The sequence below is a fragment of the Leucopleurus acutus genome (genome assembly GCF_964270905.1).
Source record: "Leucopleurus acutus genome assembly, chromosome: 8".
In the NCBI taxonomy this organism is placed as follows: Eukaryota; Metazoa; Chordata; class Mammalia; order Artiodactyla; family Delphinidae; genus Leucopleurus; species Leucopleurus acutus.
In genome coordinates this window covers 68,041,617-68,062,756 of record NC_139151.1, presented here as the reverse complement: position 1 = coordinate 68,062,756, position 21,140 = coordinate 68,041,617, and the positions used below count along the sequence as shown (strand labels likewise).

At 43.3% G+C, this 21,140-nt stretch overlaps 1 protein-coding gene across 1 annotated transcript in view; it reads right to left on the bottom strand.

The window, feature by feature from the left end:
• Positions 1-21,140, bottom strand: part of SPON1 (spondin 1) — a gene marked incomplete at its 5' end in the record, with an annotated part of 272,548 nt that overhangs the window by 149,635 nt on the left and 101,773 nt on the right. The window contains 2 exons of the mRNA XM_082845249.1: positions 1,135-1,257; positions 6,352-6,425. Coding sequence (XP_082701375.1) covers positions 1,135-1,257; positions 6,352-6,425 — 197 coding nt within the window. The remainder of the gene's footprint in view (positions 1-1,134; positions 1,258-6,351; positions 6,426-21,140) is intronic.

Here is a 21,140-nt window from a genome sequence, read left to right as displayed (position 1 = left end):
GGGTCATAAATATTTGAAAAAAAAATTCCATAAAGTCTCAAAAAACAAAACTTGAATTTTCCACACAATAACTACTGACCTAGCATTTACACTGTATTTACAACTATTTACATGGTACTAGGTATTATAAATAATCTAGAGATGAGAAAGTATACGGGAGGATCTGCCTATGTCTTATGCAAATACTACGTCATTTCACATATACGGGATTGAGCATCCACGGATTTTGGTATCTGTAGGAGTCCTGGAACCAATCCCCCTCGAATGCCAAGGGACGATTGTACTTATGTTGGACTACGGGCAAATCACGATGTCTCTGTGATCTCCAGTGAGCTCATTCACAAAAGCCCACAGAAGGTTATTTTGAGGATGAAATGACAACATATGTAAAACTGCTTGCCACTCAGTAAGCTCACTATTCATAGTTATAATTTTCATATCATTTGTGTGATTATTTAATTAGTGTCCGTCTCCCCATTAATCTCTGAGTTGCATGAGAACATGGGTTGTGTCTTTTTTATTCACTCTCATATCCCTAGTGTTTAGCACAGTGTCTGCCACATGTTAGGCATTTGATGAGACAACTGTTTGATAAAAGGGAGTTGGTAGGGTCCTGATTAAGGATTTACTCTAAAACAGCAAGTGTGGGGCTGCCTGACAACTCTCCTGGATTCGTACTGGCTACCTGGAGCACGGTGTAATAAGGATTCTAAGGCGGTATCTGATATATTACCAATACACGCTATGGTTGAGGATGTTGAGTATTTGTTGACCTTGGCCTGCGCAGTCAAGAGCAGGTGGTCCCTTTTGCCAGTTCTTTCCAGAACAAATAGGCTGGTTGTATGGACAGAGCCACTTCAGGAGCACTGAGGTTACCAAATATCTGACCTGAAGAGAAGCAGCATGACCTCAGGAATATTTTTTAAAATCACAGATAAGAAAACACTTAGACCAATGCTCTGCAAAGAAGCTGAAAAGCATCCGACTATTATATCTGCCTGTCTCGATGAATTCGCTTTCTTGGAATGTGTTTCATGAAGGCATTGATGGGTAAGAAGGAGAAGCTAGTCTATCCCACAACCAGAACTTTGTAATACACTCTCCCCCAACCCATAAGGAAGCTGTTCTACTCACGAGGGTAATCCTTTGGGTGTGTCTTCTCAGACCAGTTCCCATAAAATGTGAGCCTGTACTTGGCAGTTCCACAGGCGCAGCAGTCTAGGATTGGCTTGTCAGTCACCCCGTCAAATGTGGAGTCTGAAAGAGTCAGGAAAGTCACCAAGTTAGGAAGCAGCGCTGAGTCATTTATAGGACAGCACCATCTCGGTCTCGTTCTGTCTTGAAGGCTTGGGAAAAGAAGATGAAGTACAGTTTTCACCGATTAATAACTCAGAACCAGGTCCAGCTATAAAGGATTTTATATACCTCTAAGGGTGATAACTATATATTTTGCAAATTAAAAAAACATCAGAACTTTTGTTCTAATAATGTGAGGAGACCTATGGGACCAATGAGGTAGAATATTTGGGATGGGGGTCCATCTTGATATATTTTCTGGGCCCAAATCTCCTTCCCCACCCCTCCCACAACAGGATTTCTCCACCAAATTTTAAGAGGAATATGCCTGTGTGTGTTTTCTCTAAGGAATATTCTCTGGGGCCAAATTGCCAGGACCAGAAAAAGCTTTGAAGGAGAGAAATGAGAACAAGCAGAGGGATGTGAAGAACTGCTGAAAATTATTTCTAAAAACATATGCATGTATAGTCACGTCACTTCTTATCAAGCTTTCAGACAGTTTACTGGGAGGGTTGGGGGTCTGGGAATATGGCCATAAATTCAGGTTTACTTCTGAGCATAGAAGCAGCCGGGAAAAACTCAAGATTCCCAATCCGCCCCCACTTTTAACTGCGAATAGCTGATAAGTGGAGAAAGATTACATGAATAAATTCAGTATTTCCGACTGTCAAGCCCACACCCCTAATTGTGCATTGTTGCTTTTGGTCTGTTCTGCTTCCTGCAAGATGAAACAATGTCTACAGATGCAACTTGCTGCAATTGCTTTTTCTTTGCTTCCTCTGGAAGTATTAACATAAATGTTCTCTCTCTTTTTGCAAGTTGGACATTTATTCTTAACTATTATATAAAGAGCAGCAACAAAGAGTATAAAAATCTTTTTGAGTGTTAGGAAGAGCAGTTTACAAGTCTTCCTTATGGAATTCACTGGGTTCATTTGGTTTGAATATGCAAAACCAGTGATGGGTGGAAGAAGCGAATTCTGGGTTTGAGGATGGAGACAAAAGTATGGGATATTGTAATAAGAACTATATTGTATAGAGTCTTCATACATGCTGATCCCTTTCCATATATTGTCCCATTTGATCCTGACAAACCTAGGAGGTCAGGACTTTGGTTAACCCCATTTTATAGATCATGAAACTGAGGCACATTAGGTGACCAGCCCAAGGCCACAGGGTTAGTAAGCAGTGTAGGCAGAACTGGAGCTCAGGTCGTTTTGAGTCCACAGCCCATGCTCTTAACCTCTACACTATATCACTGCGGGAGAGACCTTCTGCTGGATAGGTCTGCATAAACACCAATGAGAGAAATTGGTGTGTGTTTCTCTTTTTGCTTTTTCAAATGAAGAATGGTACATTTGAAAAATTACCTCCCTACATGGCTCCAGAATCTCTAAAGAAGAGATCTGACGGCACCCCAAACAGAAATCATTGTTTGCCTACTTTTTGTACACTAGGAAGAGGCTAGAGCGTTGTTTGTGTTAGGAGAAATCTTCCCACTGCCTCATGTACACGAAGTCCAGATCTGATTCCTGTGTGAGCCGCTTTGATACTTAAGGGACAAGCCCTGTTGACTATATTTCAGGAAAGGTAGCGTATATGAGTAACTCCTGAAGGTTCTTCCTTTTCACATTTCCATTATGATCACCTATGTTGTTAAAAAAAAACTAAATTAGTTTTGAGAAAGGAATTCAGAGCTAAGAGATACATGCTGGGGTTTCAATTGTAACTACTCGGTACTGTAAAGGAGGCAGCAATAATCTCTCAAAAAACCAAAATAAGGCAAACTGGTAGCTTTACCTTAACAAAAGGGCTCTCAGGTATAAGTAGTGAACTTAAAGATGCACCCAGGGGTTCAAGGGAATGCACTTATAATAAACCTTTTGGAATTCCAAAGGAAAATAAGCTTCCATTTAAAAAATAAATTTCTAAGTTTGAAAATAAAAACAGACGTAACTGTTTCCTACTGAGAAAAAGCCCACTGAAAATGAATCAGGTTTTCAAAGGGAAGTGATAACAAGTGTTAACTTACCCCTCTTCTCCTAACAGTGCAGGGCTTGCCCAATACAGGTAATTGCAGGCCCTGCAGCATCTCCCAAGCTGTCCCCTCCCCCTCATTTCTACTCTTAATCCATCAGTTTTCTTTTCTACTGTCATCCTTTATTCTTTGCTCCTCTTCCCTTGTCTTCTTTTTCTCATGATCCCTTCTCTGCCCACATTTTCCTCTCATCTCTGATTTTCCCTTCATCTTTTCCTCTCTTTGTCTCTCTCCCTTAATTGTATGACATGGTATTAAAGTGAGTATATGTGTGCATTTGTTTAGTATAGGTCACCTTTTGGAATATTTTATGTTCCTCTGTTTTCAATTGTAAGTAGCTTAATGTTTTATGTTTCTTTTAAAAAATAACGATTGCCATTGCTTTTAATCTGTGCAATTCTTAATTTTCCCCTATGGATAAATAGCTTCAACTGGGGAAAAAAATAATAGACACTAGTTTCTCTCTTCCTTTCCTTGATAGATTTGATTTGACTTAACAAAGAGTATGAATATCTTAATGAAAGAGCTGGAGATAATCAAGTGGGCATACACATTTAAGAAAAATCCCTTTGCTCTATGCTTATATCTTAAAGACTTTCTGTACAGGATCTGCTTTGCTAACTGATGGATTTCCTCATGGGTCTGCTGTCTCCAGGGATCACATACAACAGCACCTAATGATCCTATAGCCCAGGTCCTGCCGGGTCTTTTTTTGTCCACAAAGTTGCTGTTGGAAAGAGGTCTTCTTATACAGATTCGTGCTTAGTCATTTTGATAGGATCTCTGCTTCAGAAGTGGTAACCAATAGAGATTTGCAAGGTCATTTTATTGACACTGTATCTGCAGAATGTTAGCATATTCATAGCTTAGACAAGGCTTTCACAACATCAGGACTGAGGCTTTGGAAAGTGCAATTTAGTTGATGGTTGCTGTCAGTACATGGGGCTGACAGTGAAGTGTCTTCTAGGAACCGTCGAATCTGGGAAATAAGGCTGTCCTCTGAGAGTCAAACTAACAAAACCTCACCACAGTGGCCATGATTAGCCAACCAAGAGGTGAGCTAGAATAGCCACAACTCTAACCCACAGGACCTGGATGTCATCTCATGGAGGCTGGGCAGGGATGGGATTGTCCATTAGGAACCAAGAGCCTCAAGAGTTGAGAAGTTCTGGATCCGGGGAAAGCCTCAGTGAATCTGTGGACTATGAAATACAGGAAAGCCTCAACAGCCATGCATGGTGATGCCCACCTGGAAACTGCCCAGGGCGCTGGCCCACAGGTTGCAGCTCTCTGGCGCCTTTGGCAGGCATGACACTAATGCAGGGCAGCCAACTCTCTCCCCTTTAGCTCCTTCCATGCTCTCCAAGAAGCCCTCCACATAGGACCTAGTTTCTGCTCCAGCTCATCTATAGGGAGACCTATGCTTTGATCTACTCAAAGTAACAATCCAAGCTACTGAATTGGGAGGTAGACACTCTGATAGAAAGGCAGTGGTTAGGGCAATGGCTCCTAGGTCCAAACTCTGACCTCCCCTGCTAGGTGTATCATGCTGAGTGAGCTCTTTAAACTTTTCATGTCTCAGGCTTCTCATTTATAAAATAGGTATGATATAATAGTCTTTACCATATAGGACTGTTATGCAGATTACATGATTAAGGCATGTGAAGTGCTTAGAATGGTGCCTGGCATGTAGCAGGCACTAAAAGAAAATAGCTCTTATTATTATTTTCCCAGAAGACCTTTATCAACTTTTCTTTTTCTTAGTAGCTTACGATTTGCTAGAAATAGAACGATTTCTTCTGAAAACGCAAATTGTTCTAAATGTAAAAAAAAAGTCTGCACAAATTAATAGAAATGAAAGAGTGAAGATGTATAATTTCAGAACATTTTCCATGTTTATTTAGTTCTCTAATGACTTCTAAACACATTTGGATGTTTCAAACTTTAATTTTTCATGGTAGATTAATAAATAAGCTTTGGGCTGTAGATAACAATAGCTAACACATACACATATATAATATATATATGTATGTGTATATATGTATGTATGTGTGTATATAAGCGTGTATATGTATGCGTGTATATATGTATGTGTACATATCAATATACATATCAGTATATATATTTACTATGTACCAAGGAGGCACGGTACTATTTTACATACATTAAGTTGCATGACGAGGGCTTCCCTGGTGGCGCAGTGGTTGAGAGTCCGCCTGCCGACGCAGGGGACATGGGTTCGTGCCCCGGTCCAGGAAGATCCCACATGCCGCGGAGCGGCTGGGCCCGTGAGCCATGGCTGCTGAGCCTGCGCTCCGCAACCGGAGAGGCCGCAACAGTGAGAGGCCCACGTACCGCCAAAAAAAAAAAAAAAAAAAAAAAAAGTTGCATGACGAGGAAGGGCAGAGGCAGGATTTGAAAGTCAGCTGAATCCGAATCCAGGACTCTGCTCCAACCTCCTCCGTCTACTTGGTCCCTATAAGCTTTGTTAGAACACGTTCAAGGAGAGAGAGTTGATGAGCCTGCACATCCAAGGACGAGATCCTTGAATGAGGTGAGATCACAACGTCAATGACCCCTGGACATCCCCATTTCCCTAGAGAAAATCCCCCCCTTCCTGCCTGGGTGCCCCCAAAGTTCCTGCTGGTGATTACTCCAGACAACTGTTAACAGACTTTTTAAAGGTACACAATGGTGCATTCCTTAATTAAGTCCTGTGAATTATTCCAAGGAACCTCTTCAGAATAATCACTGTTTCACAAAAATAAGGAGACGACGACACCAATATAAGGTACATATCTCCTACCCAGGGAATCAAGCTGAGTAATTAGAGTTTAAGGCAGATCCAATTACCCACAGCACACAGCCAGATTAAAAACTGGAGCTACGTGAGGACACAAAACCCAGAGGAGCTCAGAAAGCCCAACTGTCTTAATTCCTGCAGCTGAATGCTTGGACTCAATGAGCCACCTTCCATGTCTCTAGCCCTCTCTCACCCACACGTCCACAAATCCTTACCTTGTTCACAAAGTTTCTTGGTCAGAGAGCCCTCATCTTGAAAATAAATGATGCGTTTCTGTACGATGCTAGCCCTGTGGGGAAAGAGGACACAAGCACATGGTGAGGAGGGCAAGTCTGGAGGATGTCAGATCCCGGCTTGTCCACCTACAGCTGTGTGGCTTTGGGGGAGTGCCCCCAACACTCTGTGACTCAGTTTCCTCATTGGAAAACTGGCATTAAGAATAATATCTACCTCCCAGGATTGCTATGAGAACTAAATAAGAAAATGTACGTCAAGAGTTCAGCTTACACCTAGAAACCACTCAATAAATATTAGTCATGGTGGTGGTGTTGGTGGCGCTCATATTATTATTAAGGTAGGGAGGTGAACTAACAGCATTTTCAGTAACTTTCCTCAGTGGTTCATTTACTCTAGTTTCGTATCAAATTATTGAGGCCATTTATAGATCAAATAAATTCAAATCAGGAAAGCATGTCAATGTCTCTTCCTGAAGGGGAAAATAAAACCCTAAAAATATATTTTGATTTGTTCTGAAAATGTCATTCTCTATCTTTCCTGAAAGACTAGACGAAACTATCTCCTACGCTCTGAACAAAGACAACTTCAGCTGTTATGTCTCCCTCTTAAACATGTCAAACATAGGATCTTAGAATTTGGAAAGAATATTTTGAGGTTGAAAAATGACTTGCTTTTGGCCAGCGTATATTTTCTCTTTAATCTAGGATTGCACAGACATACGACTCCGCAGTTTATTTTCAGCTGGCCTTGAAGAGGCCTGAAACCCAGAGTTCCAGCAATTTGAAAGTCCACAACACAACACTGAGATGGTGCCGGCGGATCCTGAGCCATTTCTATTGATTTTCTTCAGCAATGTTACCCAATCAAAAGGTAATTTTCACTTTGATTTTGCCTGTTTAACAGATAAAGGGAGCCCTCGACGTTATCACAGCTGACCACACTGAACCAGGGATAGTCACGCAAGCTGCCCTGTGTCACATGATCGCAGACCCAGGAATGGGCCCAAGTGTGCACAGATCTGCATGCAGAGCACAGAGGTGGCTCTCTCGATGGTCTGGGCCTAGGCCAAAACGACTTTCCAAAGAAATGTCTACTGTACACTCAGTCTTTCACAAAAAAGTAAAATTGAGGCCAGCCTATTAATGTCTTTTACAGTCTTTCCCCACCCAAGAGAGAAGAGATGTTGAAATAACTGAATGAAATGTACTTCCTATTGACACAAGCTACTATGATTATTTATCCGTTCTGTTGACCATCAAGCAGAATGTTTCTTTGGGCCAAGAGAACACTCTGGAGAACACTCGCCTCAAAGCCAAATAACAAAGCCTTCTGTTAGTTGGAGCATCCCATCACCCACCACAGTGCTTCCAGAATGTTCCCCAGTGAAATTGCCTCAGGGACCCCTGTGGAGGGCAAGGAGTAGGCCTAGTGGGAAGTATCCCAGGCCCCACATTCTTGCTTCAAACAAAGGTTCCAACCTCATTTCAACCCAAAGCAGCCCCCTCTCCCATGTGTCTCCCTGTTGTATTTGCTGGTGTATTTTCAACAAGTAATTGCTGGAGGTGTGCTTAGCGAGCAGGCATTGGCCAGGGACACTGTCATGAACAAGACAAACGGGGCCACTTCCCACTCTCAAAGTTGACAGAATAGCGGGGAGAAAGCATCAAACAACTAAGCCCTCAGTTAATGAATGGAGACGCCCACAGGGTGTGGGAGAGTGTATCTCAAGGGTTCCTGACCAAGCCAGGAAAGGCTCCTCCCAGAAAAGGTGGCTGAGCTTAGATTTGAATGACTAGAAGCTAATTAGGCAAGTGGGATGGAGAAGCAAAGGAGAGGGCATGCTTTGTAAGATCCTTGAGGTGGGGAGGGCTGCAGCTCACTGGAGAACCCACGAGTGCTAAGCCAGGGAGGTGTGAGATGAGCTGGGGAGGTGGGCAGGGCCACATCGCCCAGAGCCTGCAGGGAGATGGCATTTTACTCCAAGCTTGATGAGAAGTCCTTGGGGAATGTGCCATGAGGAGTGAGATGATCAGTTCTGCCCTTTTAAAAGAGCCTTTGGGGGCTTCCCTGGTGGCGCAGTGGTTGAGAGTCTGCCTGCCGTTGCAGGGGACGCGGGTTCGTGCCCCCGGTCCGGGAAGATCCCACATGCCGCGGAGCGGCTGGGCCCGTGAGCCATGGCCGCTGAGCCTGCGTGTCCGGAGCCTGTGCTCCGCAACGGGAGAGGCCACAACAGTGAGAGGCCCGCACACCGCAAAAAAAAAAAAAAAAAAGAGCCTTTGGACCACAGAATAAAAACGGATTGCTATGTGGTTGCAGTACACGGAGCTCCCATGCAAATCAAATTTTGTTTTAATAAAGGTCTCTTGATAAAATGGTTTGAAAACACCTGATCTGGGACTTCCCTGGCGGTCCAGCAGTTGGGACTCCGTGCTTCCACTGCAGGGGGCATGGGTTCGATCCCTGGTCGGGGAACTAGGATCCTGCATGCCAGGTGGCCAAAAAACAAATAAACAAAACACCTGAACTACAGGATAAAGTACAAACTTACCATGGTATTCAAGGCTCTTCATAAAAACCTCCCCCAAACACTACCCTGGCTTTGTTGGCATTTTGTGCCATGCTCCCTGGGTTCTAGGCTATGCAAAGTTTATCCGCCTTGTCTGAACACCTCTTTCACTCCACCACTCCCTTACCTGTGCTGTTTCCTCTCCCAGAATCTCCCATCACCTGTCTTTCCTAGCACTGGTGACAAATACTCTGAATTTTCTTCCTCCTGCTGTGAGTGGGAGAATAATGGCAAAGCCTATGATATAAAGGCACGATGATGCTTAGAAAAATTAAATCACCCCCAGATTTTCCAAAACTATCATTATAAATATTTGAGGGGCCATATTTCCTTTAAGATATTTCTATTTCTTTCATGCCTTGTTTTATAAAGTCAAGTTGGCCCTCTTTTTGATAACAGTTTTAATTTCTGAGCCCTTATTATGTGCTAGTCACTGTGCTAGGGAGGCCCTTCATGTACATTATCTTACACACCTTCTGCTTTACACGTACTACACATCCTCAAGCTGTTTATCAAAACACTTGGGCTAGATGTGTTTTTGAATTCAGAGTTTTTCAAATATTAGGAAGTTAAGATGGCAATAGGCCATTAACATCCCCATGATCAAACATATCTGTATTCTGCCACAAAATGTAACAATATTCATACTACGAGAGTAAACAGAACTTATAAATAGCTTCACGTCAGTTTAGGTCAAGTTCAGCAAACTTATCAAAATGCTCTTGTTTTCAGAGGGATTAAGATGAGGGTTTGTGGCTATTTTCACCCTAATCTTACAGGTGACGATGACTGAGATGCAGGGAGGTTAAGTAACATGCTCAAGGTTTGAAGCCTCCCACCTACTGCCGAAGTCCACGGTCTGTCTGAGGCTCAGAGTGCTTGTAAGGACTAAACACGATTACCTATAAAGAGTATAACTGCACTGTGAGGAACGTATTGTTATAAAATGTAACCTCGAATTGATTTGGGGGGATCTATTTTAGCATCTCACGGAGCACACAGTGGAAAGCTGAGACTTCCATGGGTCTCCCCGGAGCCTGGGTCATGATCACCTGAAGCTCTCCATGAAAAGACGAGCATATATCCCCATGTCCAAGCTTGGCCAACCCTCTAGACCGTGCCCTTTGGATTTCAAACTCTGTGCAGATCCAATGTGGCATACAAGGCTTGTTCTGATCTGGCCCTGGTGATCAGGCTTTATCTCTATCCAGTCCCTCCTGAGCACCCTACCCAAACCATATCCTATATCTGTCTTCATGATCTCACACCCTTGGGCTCCTGTCCATGGGACTCCTTCTGTCCTTCCTTGTGATTCCTCAATATACACCACACACACACACACACACACACACACACACACTCTCTCTCTCTCTCTCTCTCAGTTACCTAACTCATACTCAACTAAGACGTTACTTCCTTCAGATTGATGTCTTGCCTAGATGTTCTTCCTTATGAGAGCCATAGCCACTTGGGCTTCTCCTACCCAGCACTTATTAACCTGTATTATAATTGCCTGTTTACTTTTCTATCTCCTGTGCTAGATTATAAGCTTCCTGAGAGCAGGAACTGTACCTCACTTATTTCTATAGATGTTAGTATCATTGCAATCCTGGGATTCAAGTAGAAGGAACAGAGTTTGGAAAGGAAAGAGTTTGAGATTGAGCTATCTGTAGGGCATGATGGTGGTCGTAGGGGGTAGTTAGACACAGGGACCTGTAACTCAGGAGAGACTTGAGGGGTGGGGAGGATGGATATGGGAGTCACTGGGGCAGAAGTCAGGATCAAAGCTTTTAGAGTGGCCGATGTCACCCAGGGAAAGTGTGTGGCATGAGAAGAGAGTCTAGCTGAGCCCAGAACTCTGAATGCCAACATTCACCCACAGATATGCCAGCAGAGACCAAGACTTTGGAACACTTGGTTGCAGAAGATGTTTCTTTTTACTCCTCATTTGGTCAACTCCTGAGAGAATTTTATATTCTGAGAAAATACATTTCATTTCGAGTCTGTTCCCCTCAGAAGTATAAAACTCAGCAGAGATTTATAAATCATATTATAGTTCAGAAAAAATAATAGCTTTACAAGATGAGAATGCTGTTAGTAAGAATTCCCTCAGCATTTCAAAATGACAAATTTCTCCCATTCTGTGTTGCAATTTGGCAGTCCTGTTGCATAGCATTTATATACTGATATACTGAATGCTCTCTTATCATGAAAGAACGTGTTAAGGAAATCTAAATTAAATTTCTCAGTATGTTAGCTTCTCAAACTTCAGAATCTTGAGGTTCTAAATAACTTACTAATCATTTCAAAAGTTTCCTTTTAAACCTAAAGTGGAACATTTCCAGAAACGCCATCCTGAATCTCTTAGATGCTCTGCTCTTTTCTGTCTGATGAGTTTCTTCATTTGCTGCTCTTTTTCTTTGGGGAGTTTGCCTGTTGGAATAAAGTTAGAGCTGGCTAAGTTGTAGGTTTGCTGTCTAGCGCTGAAAAGGCCTGGGATCCCTGTTCTCACTGAAAAGAGACAAGGAGACCTCAGAAACTGAAGGACTTGGGAGAGATCAGGCCACGAAATGAATTAAGAATACACATGGGTCCTCAGGGGCTGGGTCACTGCCACGTAGGGATAATTCATGTAAGGTCCTTACGACATGCATGTTGCACAGAGTAAATACTCAGTAGTGGTAGTCATTATTGTTGCTGGTGTTAAATCACCAGCCCCTAACAGAGTGCCTGACACATAAAAGTACTTAATAAATAAAAGCTATTATTATGATTGATGTCAGGTCTGTCTCCTTTGCTTACGGAGGGAGGAGTGAGGGCGTTATCTTGATCAACTGCTTCACGCAGAGATAATGAATGACTAAAATGAAGTTCAGGTTTGTGGTCTCCAGGCTACTTCTGCCAACCTTCTTCCCAATTCCAGTAAAATCCCTATTACTGAACATTTCTTGGAATACTTTACAAAATTTGTCTCTGATCTCAGGGATGTTTTCCAAAGGAGTGATCCAGTTTATAACAAATAACATCTATTTCCTTTTCCCAATGAAAGAACAATTCTGTGGGAGGATGCAGGAATAAAATATTAAAGTCATAGCAATGGTAACATCATCAGGAACTGAGGCTATCTGCCTTATTTTACTTTGCAAGGATGCCAAGTGCTAATCTGATCATGGTCTCATGTTACTCAGCAAATATTTACAGAAGCTGGGTGCATTCCATGATCCAGACTCTTAACCAATCTTTTATATGGTTTTATGTGAATCTCAGGAAATGGAGCTGTGTCCAGGAGTTAACAGGCTTCCTGGCAGCTCATGGTAATGTGCCCATGGGAGAAGAAAAGTGAAAGCTTATCTGCAGGGCTTTATCTCCGGGACTCACAAGAATTCCACGGCTGTCCAACAGTAAGGTCACAAAACTATAGGTTCAGAGACTGGTACAGTTGTCTACCATTACTGCAAAGAAGCAAATCTAGTAAATTCTAAAAAATCTAGCTGCCAGGAGATTATTTCTGCTCAATTATCACTCATTCATGAAACACTCACTGATCACTTATTTTGTGTCAGGCACTTTGCTAGGAGCTGAAGATTCAAAGACAAGTAAGAGATGGTGCCTTCCAGGAAGGACCTTCTAGTCCAACAGGGAAAAAGAGAGACAGAAAAAGGAAACAGGAAATCAATGTTGAGTGCAATAAAGGAGAAGCCACAGGATGCAGAAGGGCAGTAACTAACTTCACCTTGGCAAAGCTCCAAGAGGAGGCAATGACCCCGAAGGTCTGAATTGGCAGAGGGACAGTGGAAACAGGATCCAAGAGAAACGTCGTAGAAAAATTTATAAGCACTTAGTAACTTACTGGATCCAGACCAGAAAGACAAGGTTGAGTACAAGATCTTTTATTTATTTTCTGTTTATTTAACAGTTAAACACACTTCTAAGTGCTTCATAGATATTAATTCATTGAATCCTCCCAACAACCCCATGAGGCAGACGCTAATATTATCCCTGTTTTACAGATGAGAAAACTGACAAAGAGGGAGGTAAGTTAACTGATTCCGCATCTGAAACTCCCCGTCTGACGCCCCGTGACTGAAACAAAAGACAGAAGGGGCAAGGAAGAATTTTATCTTTTAATTTTTGGAATTTCTATTGAGATAATTGTAGCTGCACATGCAATTGTAAGAAATAATACAGGGAGGCTGTACATTTTTTGCCTAGTTTCCCCAATGCTAACAATTTGCAAAACTTCAGTGTAATATGACAACTAGGATATTGGCATTAATGCAATCCACCAGGCTTGAGACTGGACACAAAATTGGTGCCAAAGGGTTAGATGAGGGCCAGGTCATGCCCTTCTAAAGAAACTGTGCTTATGATACGCTGCCACACTCTAAGACAGAACAATCCCAAATGACTCTAGAAATTCATAAATTCATGTTAGAACCCCAACTGGAGAATCATCTACAAGTGTGATCCTGACTCAGGCAGGTGGCCATTTCTGACTGGGATGAGGTGGTGGCCAGAGGTGGAGTTGGGGGAATTATTGGTAGGAATGATATCTTCTTGGAAAGATGGCACTGAAACTGGACTTGGAGTCCCAGAGGCTGAGTCTGTAACCAGGGATGAGTTCTTTGCAGGAGTTAGAGCTGCACACCTAAAGAGTTCCTCGGAAGGTCCACCATCCATGGGCCTTGGAAGCAATGCCACCATCTGCTTTGGGCAGACTTCTCAACCTGAATCAGGGGAATCAGCTCTATGCAGCGCTGTACGTACACTTATAGCTTAGGTCATGACCAGAATCTGGCTAAGAGGTCAGTTAGGTTCTTAATAAGACTACAGTCCATCCCCAACCTTGTATGGTCACTGGATTTCTGGAGTTTTTGATTCACATTATTGAACAAAGTTGACCTACAAAACCCTGGTTTTGATTTTAACAAAAATTAGAGGAAAACTAGTTTTAGCACTTAGTTTATTTCTTCTTAGAATGACCCTGAGGATAACAAGCTTATTATGATTCCATTTTCTCTTATTACTGTCCAATCTTAGACCTCATCTTTACCATATGTCTTGTCAATACTATTACTCTATAACTTTAAATTTTACCCCTTAAAAATCCAATGGAAAATTAATAATGAGGAATTGACTTTCATACCATAAGAGAAATGTAAAAAGAAAAGGATAAAACTGGGTTATGTTTTTAAAGAACTAATTTAGATGTGAGAGTCATTAAAATCAGACAGACATTCATCTACTCATGTTTTTATTTAACAGAGTAGATGCCATGAAGCTGTGTTAGGAGTTGGAGGTAAAAGATGAACAAGACAGGGCTTCCCTGGTGGCACAGTGGTTGAGAATCCGCCTGCCAATGCAGGGGACACGGGTTCAATCCCTGGTCCGGGAAGATCCCACATGCTGCGGAGCAACTAAGCCCGTGTGCCACAACTACGGAGCCTGCGCTCTAGAGCCTGTGAGCCACAGCTACTGAGCAACTGCTGAAGCCCACGTGCCGAGAGCCCGTGTTCCGCAACAAGAGAAGCCACCGCAATGAGAAGCCTGCGCACTGCAATGAAGAGCAGCCCCCACTCACCACAACTAGAGAAAGCCCGCGCACAGCAACGAAGACCCAACTCAGCCAAAAATAAATTAAAAAAAAAAAAGATGAACAAGATATAATATGTGTGACACTGAGTAATGGACAGCCTGAGAGATATGAATCAGAATACTGCATAGCAAGTAGTAGAGTCTACCCAATATCTACTCCTTCCATCTGCCATGCTTGTAGAACACTCATTTTTCGAGGGGTAGTACCAGCTAAGCCGATCAGGATAGTCCTGTTCCCACTTTCCCATCCTTCCTTGCAGCTGGGGAAGGGAGCATGTGATTCATATGTGGTCCCATTAACATAAGGGAAGGTTGACAGCACGGAGGAGAGAACTTCTGAGAAAGCTTTGCTTTCCAGAGAAAAGAAATTAATGACCCACCCTGTCCTGTCCTTCTTTTTCCAGCCTTGATTACAACCACAATGTGTGAAACAAGGCAGCCATTTTGTGACCATGAGGAAAAGAAAAAGAAAACTCAGAGACACTGGTTCTGGCATCATTTAAGTGCTGTCACTTGTCAATGACATCATTTAGGTAGCAGTCACCTACCTCCAGCCTTCCTGTTATATGAGAAAAATAAACCTTTATTTGTTGAAACCATCGTTGGTCAAGTTTTCTAATGAATGCTCCTCTCAAAAGCATGACTACCTGATGGAAAGAGGAATGAAGAAAGTATTGTGGGAGTACAGAAGAGGACAGTTCAAAAGGTTCGGCGGAGCAGGTTCTGCTGACCAGGATATTGCCTTGGGGAGCCACGGAAGGGTTTAGGTAGGATTGCGGGCAAGGATGCCTTGGTCAGAAGAGTCTGGGAGAAGAACACTCCAGATGAGGCCTTAAAAGAGGGCTTGGATTTGGTTGGTGGGAGGTTATGCTGCCCTTTTGTAGAACTTTCAGTGGGGTGCAGGGGACAGTGTTCGCAGTGACTAGGAAGAAAGCAACAGGCCTGCCAGTACACTCCAGTCTGAAGAGAGATATGGCTGCAAAGGGGTGGGCATGGGGGGCAGCGCAGTGGGAGTTTGACGGGAAAACACAGGCAAGGGAAATATTCTTTTTTCTCTGGAGGGGGCTTTCACGTGCCTATAAGCTGCAACTGAGGCAACAGTAGAAACCCTTAGGGGTACCTGCTGGGTCACTGGCTGGAAATTTGTCATCTGTTGGGAAAATCTTAAATAAACTCACATGGACAAAATAAATAGACTGCAGGATATAGTTCCAGTTGTGGAAGCTCTGACAAGCCATTCTGGGTAATGATCAGGACCATTTCTCATTTCCTTTAATTGTTTTATACAAAACTATCAATTTTTTTCAGGATCTTTTGAACCTTGACGGGTTCCTCCCTCTGGCTTAAATTGTCCATGGCATTTCTTAACCTTGCAAAAAGATGTATGTCTAATCCTTGAGCCTGGGGTGAAGGCAATACCTCACAATACATCTTTAGGCCAAAAAAATCATTTTCTCTTAAGGACACAAAAACACAGGGTTTGATATTCCTGAAAAATTACTTTGTTTTTCCCAGTAAGTCTTAGCATGTTTTTCAGGATTTTGTAATACGATTACTGGCACCTGGGGTATTAGTACTCAAGGGACAACCGACAGTTCACTGTTTCTGTAATACTGTTGGGTCCATGATTCTACTGTATAACGTCTCATACGTTTAAACTGCTAATCAGTGCCTGCCTCGCTTTCCCCTCTAACTTCTTCACGCCTATAAACTCTCGCCAGACTATGAGCCCCTCTGGCCCCGGGACTGTGTCTTATACATCACTGCACGCCTGGAATCTAACAGAGGATCTGGCCAAGGCTTGAACCTAGGGTTCTTAATCTGGGGTCTGCAGACAGGATTCAGGATGATGAAATTTTGTGTGGTGTGCACATTTCTGGTTAAGAGTTCATAGCTTTCATCTGCTTCTCAAAGGGGTTCCTGACCTTGAAAGCTTTAAGAAACTCTATTTGGTCTGAAATGAATGATAGTAGATATGTGAAATGGCATAACTGTCATTCCATTTCATAAAATCTCCAACTAAGATATATGCTTTATTTTCCTAAAGATGAAGGTTAAATTTTTATTCCAAGCACCAAGGCTTCAACTGCTTTCTCTCCAAACTATGCTCTGATCTGAAATAGAATCTATCTTGGTTGGAAAACAAGAAATAGAAAGTGAAGCATTGCTCCTGGGTTTCTCAGGTGTTCCTTGAAGAGTTCTGCCTGCTCCGTGCAGGGCGTTGGTGTAACCATAAAATCACCGCAGCCTGAGCTAAAGGAAATGCTGCCACACTGAAAGCTCCCTCCTGGCTGGTTCACACAGGTCACTATTCTCTGTAGTTGGATCCACTCTGCCATGGCCACAGCTGCCTCCCCTTTCTGGGGGTTCCTATAAGCCAGGGCAGGCAGCATCGTTTCTCAGGTGTAAGGAAACAATCCGGGCGACACAGCAGAGTCCTTAAGTACAGGCTACCTGTCCTCCTTTCTGTTCCTCAGGGAGCCTCCCTATCACCCTGGGTTTTCCTGTACAGTGGCAGACCTATGTGTTGGGAGACGCTCCCTCCTCTAGATGGGGTCAGGGAGCGTGTGGGGCATGGTTACGGTTCTCAGCTAGGGATTCACAGTCCACGAAGGGGTTGCAAAGGATTCTCGAACCCCTAGAAAATGCAAAATTGTAAGCATGTGCATTGCTTTGGGGAGAGACTTTACAAGAACCACTGCTCCGAGTTAGGAGTAATGATTTTCATGCCCATTAGTACTCATCGAGGACCCCCTGCCCTGTCCTGTCCCACCTCCCCCCTACCCCAGCAAGGACACGCATGGAAAAGTAAATGCATTCCCTGTACAATTCCCGCAGAAACCTCCTAACAGGTTTCCTCTCCTTACCAACCCATCGAATTTACCTACACTCGACTAGGGGATTAATCGTCACCTCTAGCACATTATCAGGCACCGGTGGTACCACAGTCCTAATGATCCCGTCTCCATCTCCTCCCTGTCCCACCCCACCCCAGCACAGGGTCTGGCACACAGTAGGTCCTCTCTAAACCAAGGTTCCTCTCTCACTTATAGAGCACAGTCCAAGCTCTTGGCTAAACGTCCACAGTCCCGAGCACCAGGACCCAAGCTGCCTGACATGACCACCCCTCCCCCCAGCACTTTCCGCGGCCACCTGAGCTCAGCACTGCCTTTTCACCGTGTGTCACATGACCCCTCCTGGCTTCCGCCCATGCCACTCAAACCAGGAATTCACTTCTGGCTCCACTCTGCCCAGTCACAGCCCGCTCATCTGTCACCATCTCACAGCCTCTTCAGAGTCTCATTGACCAGGACCTTCAGAACTGACCTCCTCTGGGTTCCTAGAACACCGTTGATCCTGACCATTCATTTGGCATTCGGGCGTTGGGTACTCTTGACGTGTGCTTGCACTTTAACATCTTGTATTACCATTTAACTCATTGTGAGTTTACGCTTGGGGCTTCTGACTAAGTTCTGAGCTTCTTCAGGGAAGGGGTCTTGCTGTACCCTCGTGGCCCCTCTAGCACGTGGCACAATGCCTTTCATGCAGGACACACTGAAGGTGGGTTGATCTGATCTGTTTTCACGGACTGCCTTGACCTGTCATTCAACTCTTTTACAGTCGAGTGTCTACCCTATGTCCACAATCGGGCAAGAAGCACAAACTCTCCTATATTACCAGAGCCACCCAGCATGCTGAGTGAACAGCAAACAATGACTGGTCTGAGTCATGAAACATGTCCCACTGCGTGAAGACGAATTAAGTCTGCTTTGCTTTGTTCAAGCTATGCTGATGGCAACTGTTGGTCTCAAAAGGAACCATCTGGGTTGAATTCAAAATGCCTTCACAAAGCTGGGAATCAGGAAGATGATGGTACGTCTGCCAGGAGGAGGTTAAACCCAGGACAGAGCTTTCTTTATGGAAAAGACAGTTGCTGATTACACTATGCACCCCTCTTCGCTCCTCCCATGAGTTGACTCTTTGAAAAAAAGACACCCCTAGGTCTTATATTTTGACTCACTCCAGACTTGTCCATGTTTCTTCTTTTCAACATCTGCACCCCTCTTGTAGCATCTGACCTCATTCTTATGTCACATGAGCTCATCAGAGGTAAGCCACAATCATTTGGATCCCCACAGAACTCTGGAGCAACAACATGGGACCACATGAGGCCACAAAATCTGGGCATGATTTGTCCTGTTTCCTAGCCTTTGTCATGGAAAATATTTTCAGAGATAAGTAAAAGGAAGAAAGGAACGGAGGGAGAAAGGGATGGAAAGAAAGAAAGAAAGAAAAGAAAGAAAGGAAGAAAGGAAGGAAGGAAGGAAGGAAGGAAGGACAGGAGGGAGGGAGGGAGGGAGGGAGGGAGGGCGGGCAAGAGTTTTGACTTTCCGAGTAAAAAATGTGGAAGAGAAATTAATGGCATCTCGTTTTAATGCAGAGTAGAATACAAGTGACCAATTCTTTCTTTAAAAAAATATGGCAAATTAAAAAAATTCTACCAACGCTTGATATGGGGGACTTAGGAGTGATCCTGGAGCCTCTTATTCATGTTAAACAAGGTACTGAAAATCTTTTTTTCTTCAAGCAGGCAAGGACTAAATTAAAACCCAACAAATTAATAAAAATATCTATCCTAAAGGTGATAGCGCAACCACATCTATATGTTGCATGTCTTGGAGAGATAAGGAAGTTGGACTTGACAGGATGTGTTCCTGGGAAATGCTTAGATCTTCACAAAGTATAGATAAAAGTCACAGTGGAGATGGAGAGGAAAAAGAGGGAGGGAGGGAGGGAGGGAGGGAGGGAGGGGGAGGCTTCAATTTCCTCACCTTTATAAGGGAACAAGATTAAAACCAAATGGTCACCATCTCCGGAGGGCAGCACAACAGATGTCCTAGAAACTGGACCCTCACAGTGTGGTGGACCCAAAGATCAAACTTTTTCTAGGGTCTGTGCCCTGGTCAATGCTTCATTTTGTTTTTGCAACTGAGTGAGTTTGTACCATCAGATTGGGGATGTACATTTCCCTATTTTTCTGGATGGCTCCTTGTCAAGGATGTTTCTGATACAAAGTAAGATACATTTCAAGAAAGTGAACTAGCAGAATCCTTATCCTAGGAGGATATTCGGTGATGGTCTTTTGGAAATGACACTTTGCACTGTATTTATTTCCCCCGCATCCAAACGTATCAAGATGCATAGTGTTTCTTTGGGTTGACATAGCTAGTCTTGAAAATCTGTAATTCAACTTCCTGCTTCCTTGGATTCTTCTCTGTTCAAGCTGCCCTAGAGATGACCAGGAGTCCCTCGTGGCCCGAGGTCTAATGTCACTGACTGGCCCAGTTCGGGATGATATTGTACCAGATTGCCTGTAGAAAAAGCTAATAAATCCTGGCCTTCCACGTGCCTGGTAACCTCCTTAGGAAGGCCAAACCAGTCCTTTGATCCATAAACTGCTATGATTTGTGCAATGTATTTTGTTGAAAGCAATAAACTGCAACTGATTGGGCTGGGGATCAGCACACGAGCCAAAGGCAACCACAGATGCGTTAAACACGAGGGATGCTGGCTACTTTTGAGTTGCTTTCCTGCTAATTCTGCCAAGTAGTTCCACATATTGAATAGTGCAAACTGGCCTCCTTGAATTGTCTTTTGCAAAAAAAGTCAGGTAAGTTAAGAGAAGATGGGTCACTTACACAGGTCTAGGTACAGAGCAATGGACAACTGTTCAGAGCACTTTTCTGCTCCTCTCTGGAGCCTGTGGCATAATCCCATTGTGACCCAACATGGCTGTAACTGATGTGATGACGTGACTTGCCATGCTATATCCCCGACATTCCTGTATTTGTGTGATAAACTGCCGGCATTGAGGGTCGGCTGTGCCTGAGGAACACTACATGGAAACCGGCAGTTATAGCAACATTTCCATTTGGATCCTGTTGGGCTCTTCTGGGTGTTGTCAGGGCTCATCAGCATGAACATGAAGTTGTTTTGATTTGCTGCTGTCTCTCTGCTCTCAGAAAACTGTTATCAGGAAAATCGCATTAATTAGCAACAGCTGAGGGGAGGACCAACTATTTCGGAGCTGCAGCTGCAAGTCTCTTTGCAATCTGTTGCCTAAATTTTAACAATTAACACAATAAATAGACTCTGAATGTATTTAATCACGTTAATTTTGTTTCCCCTCTATTTGTATTACTGTTTAGGACTGGTAGTTAATTTACATTAAATACTCTGATACCATTAGCACGCTTTAAAGCATAACCTCAGCTTTCCTAATCCTGTATGAGTTACTGGAAGTGAGATATTGTTTAGCTTAATGCTAATTTTTTAACTTTATGAGGGAAAATTAAGAATTAATTAAAATTTACCCAAAAGGTTGGTCTATTAACCAAGATATTTGCTTGAACTGAAAGTCTTATTTGATAGCTATGTTGGGTAACAGAATTGGATAGATGGATACATGGATGGATGGATGGATGGATGGTGGAAGGAGAACGGATAGAATAGAATGACAGAGATACAGAATAACAGACAGATACATACATAAGGACTTAGATTTAAACCTTCAAAATTCTAATCCCACTTATTCATTTCCTTTCT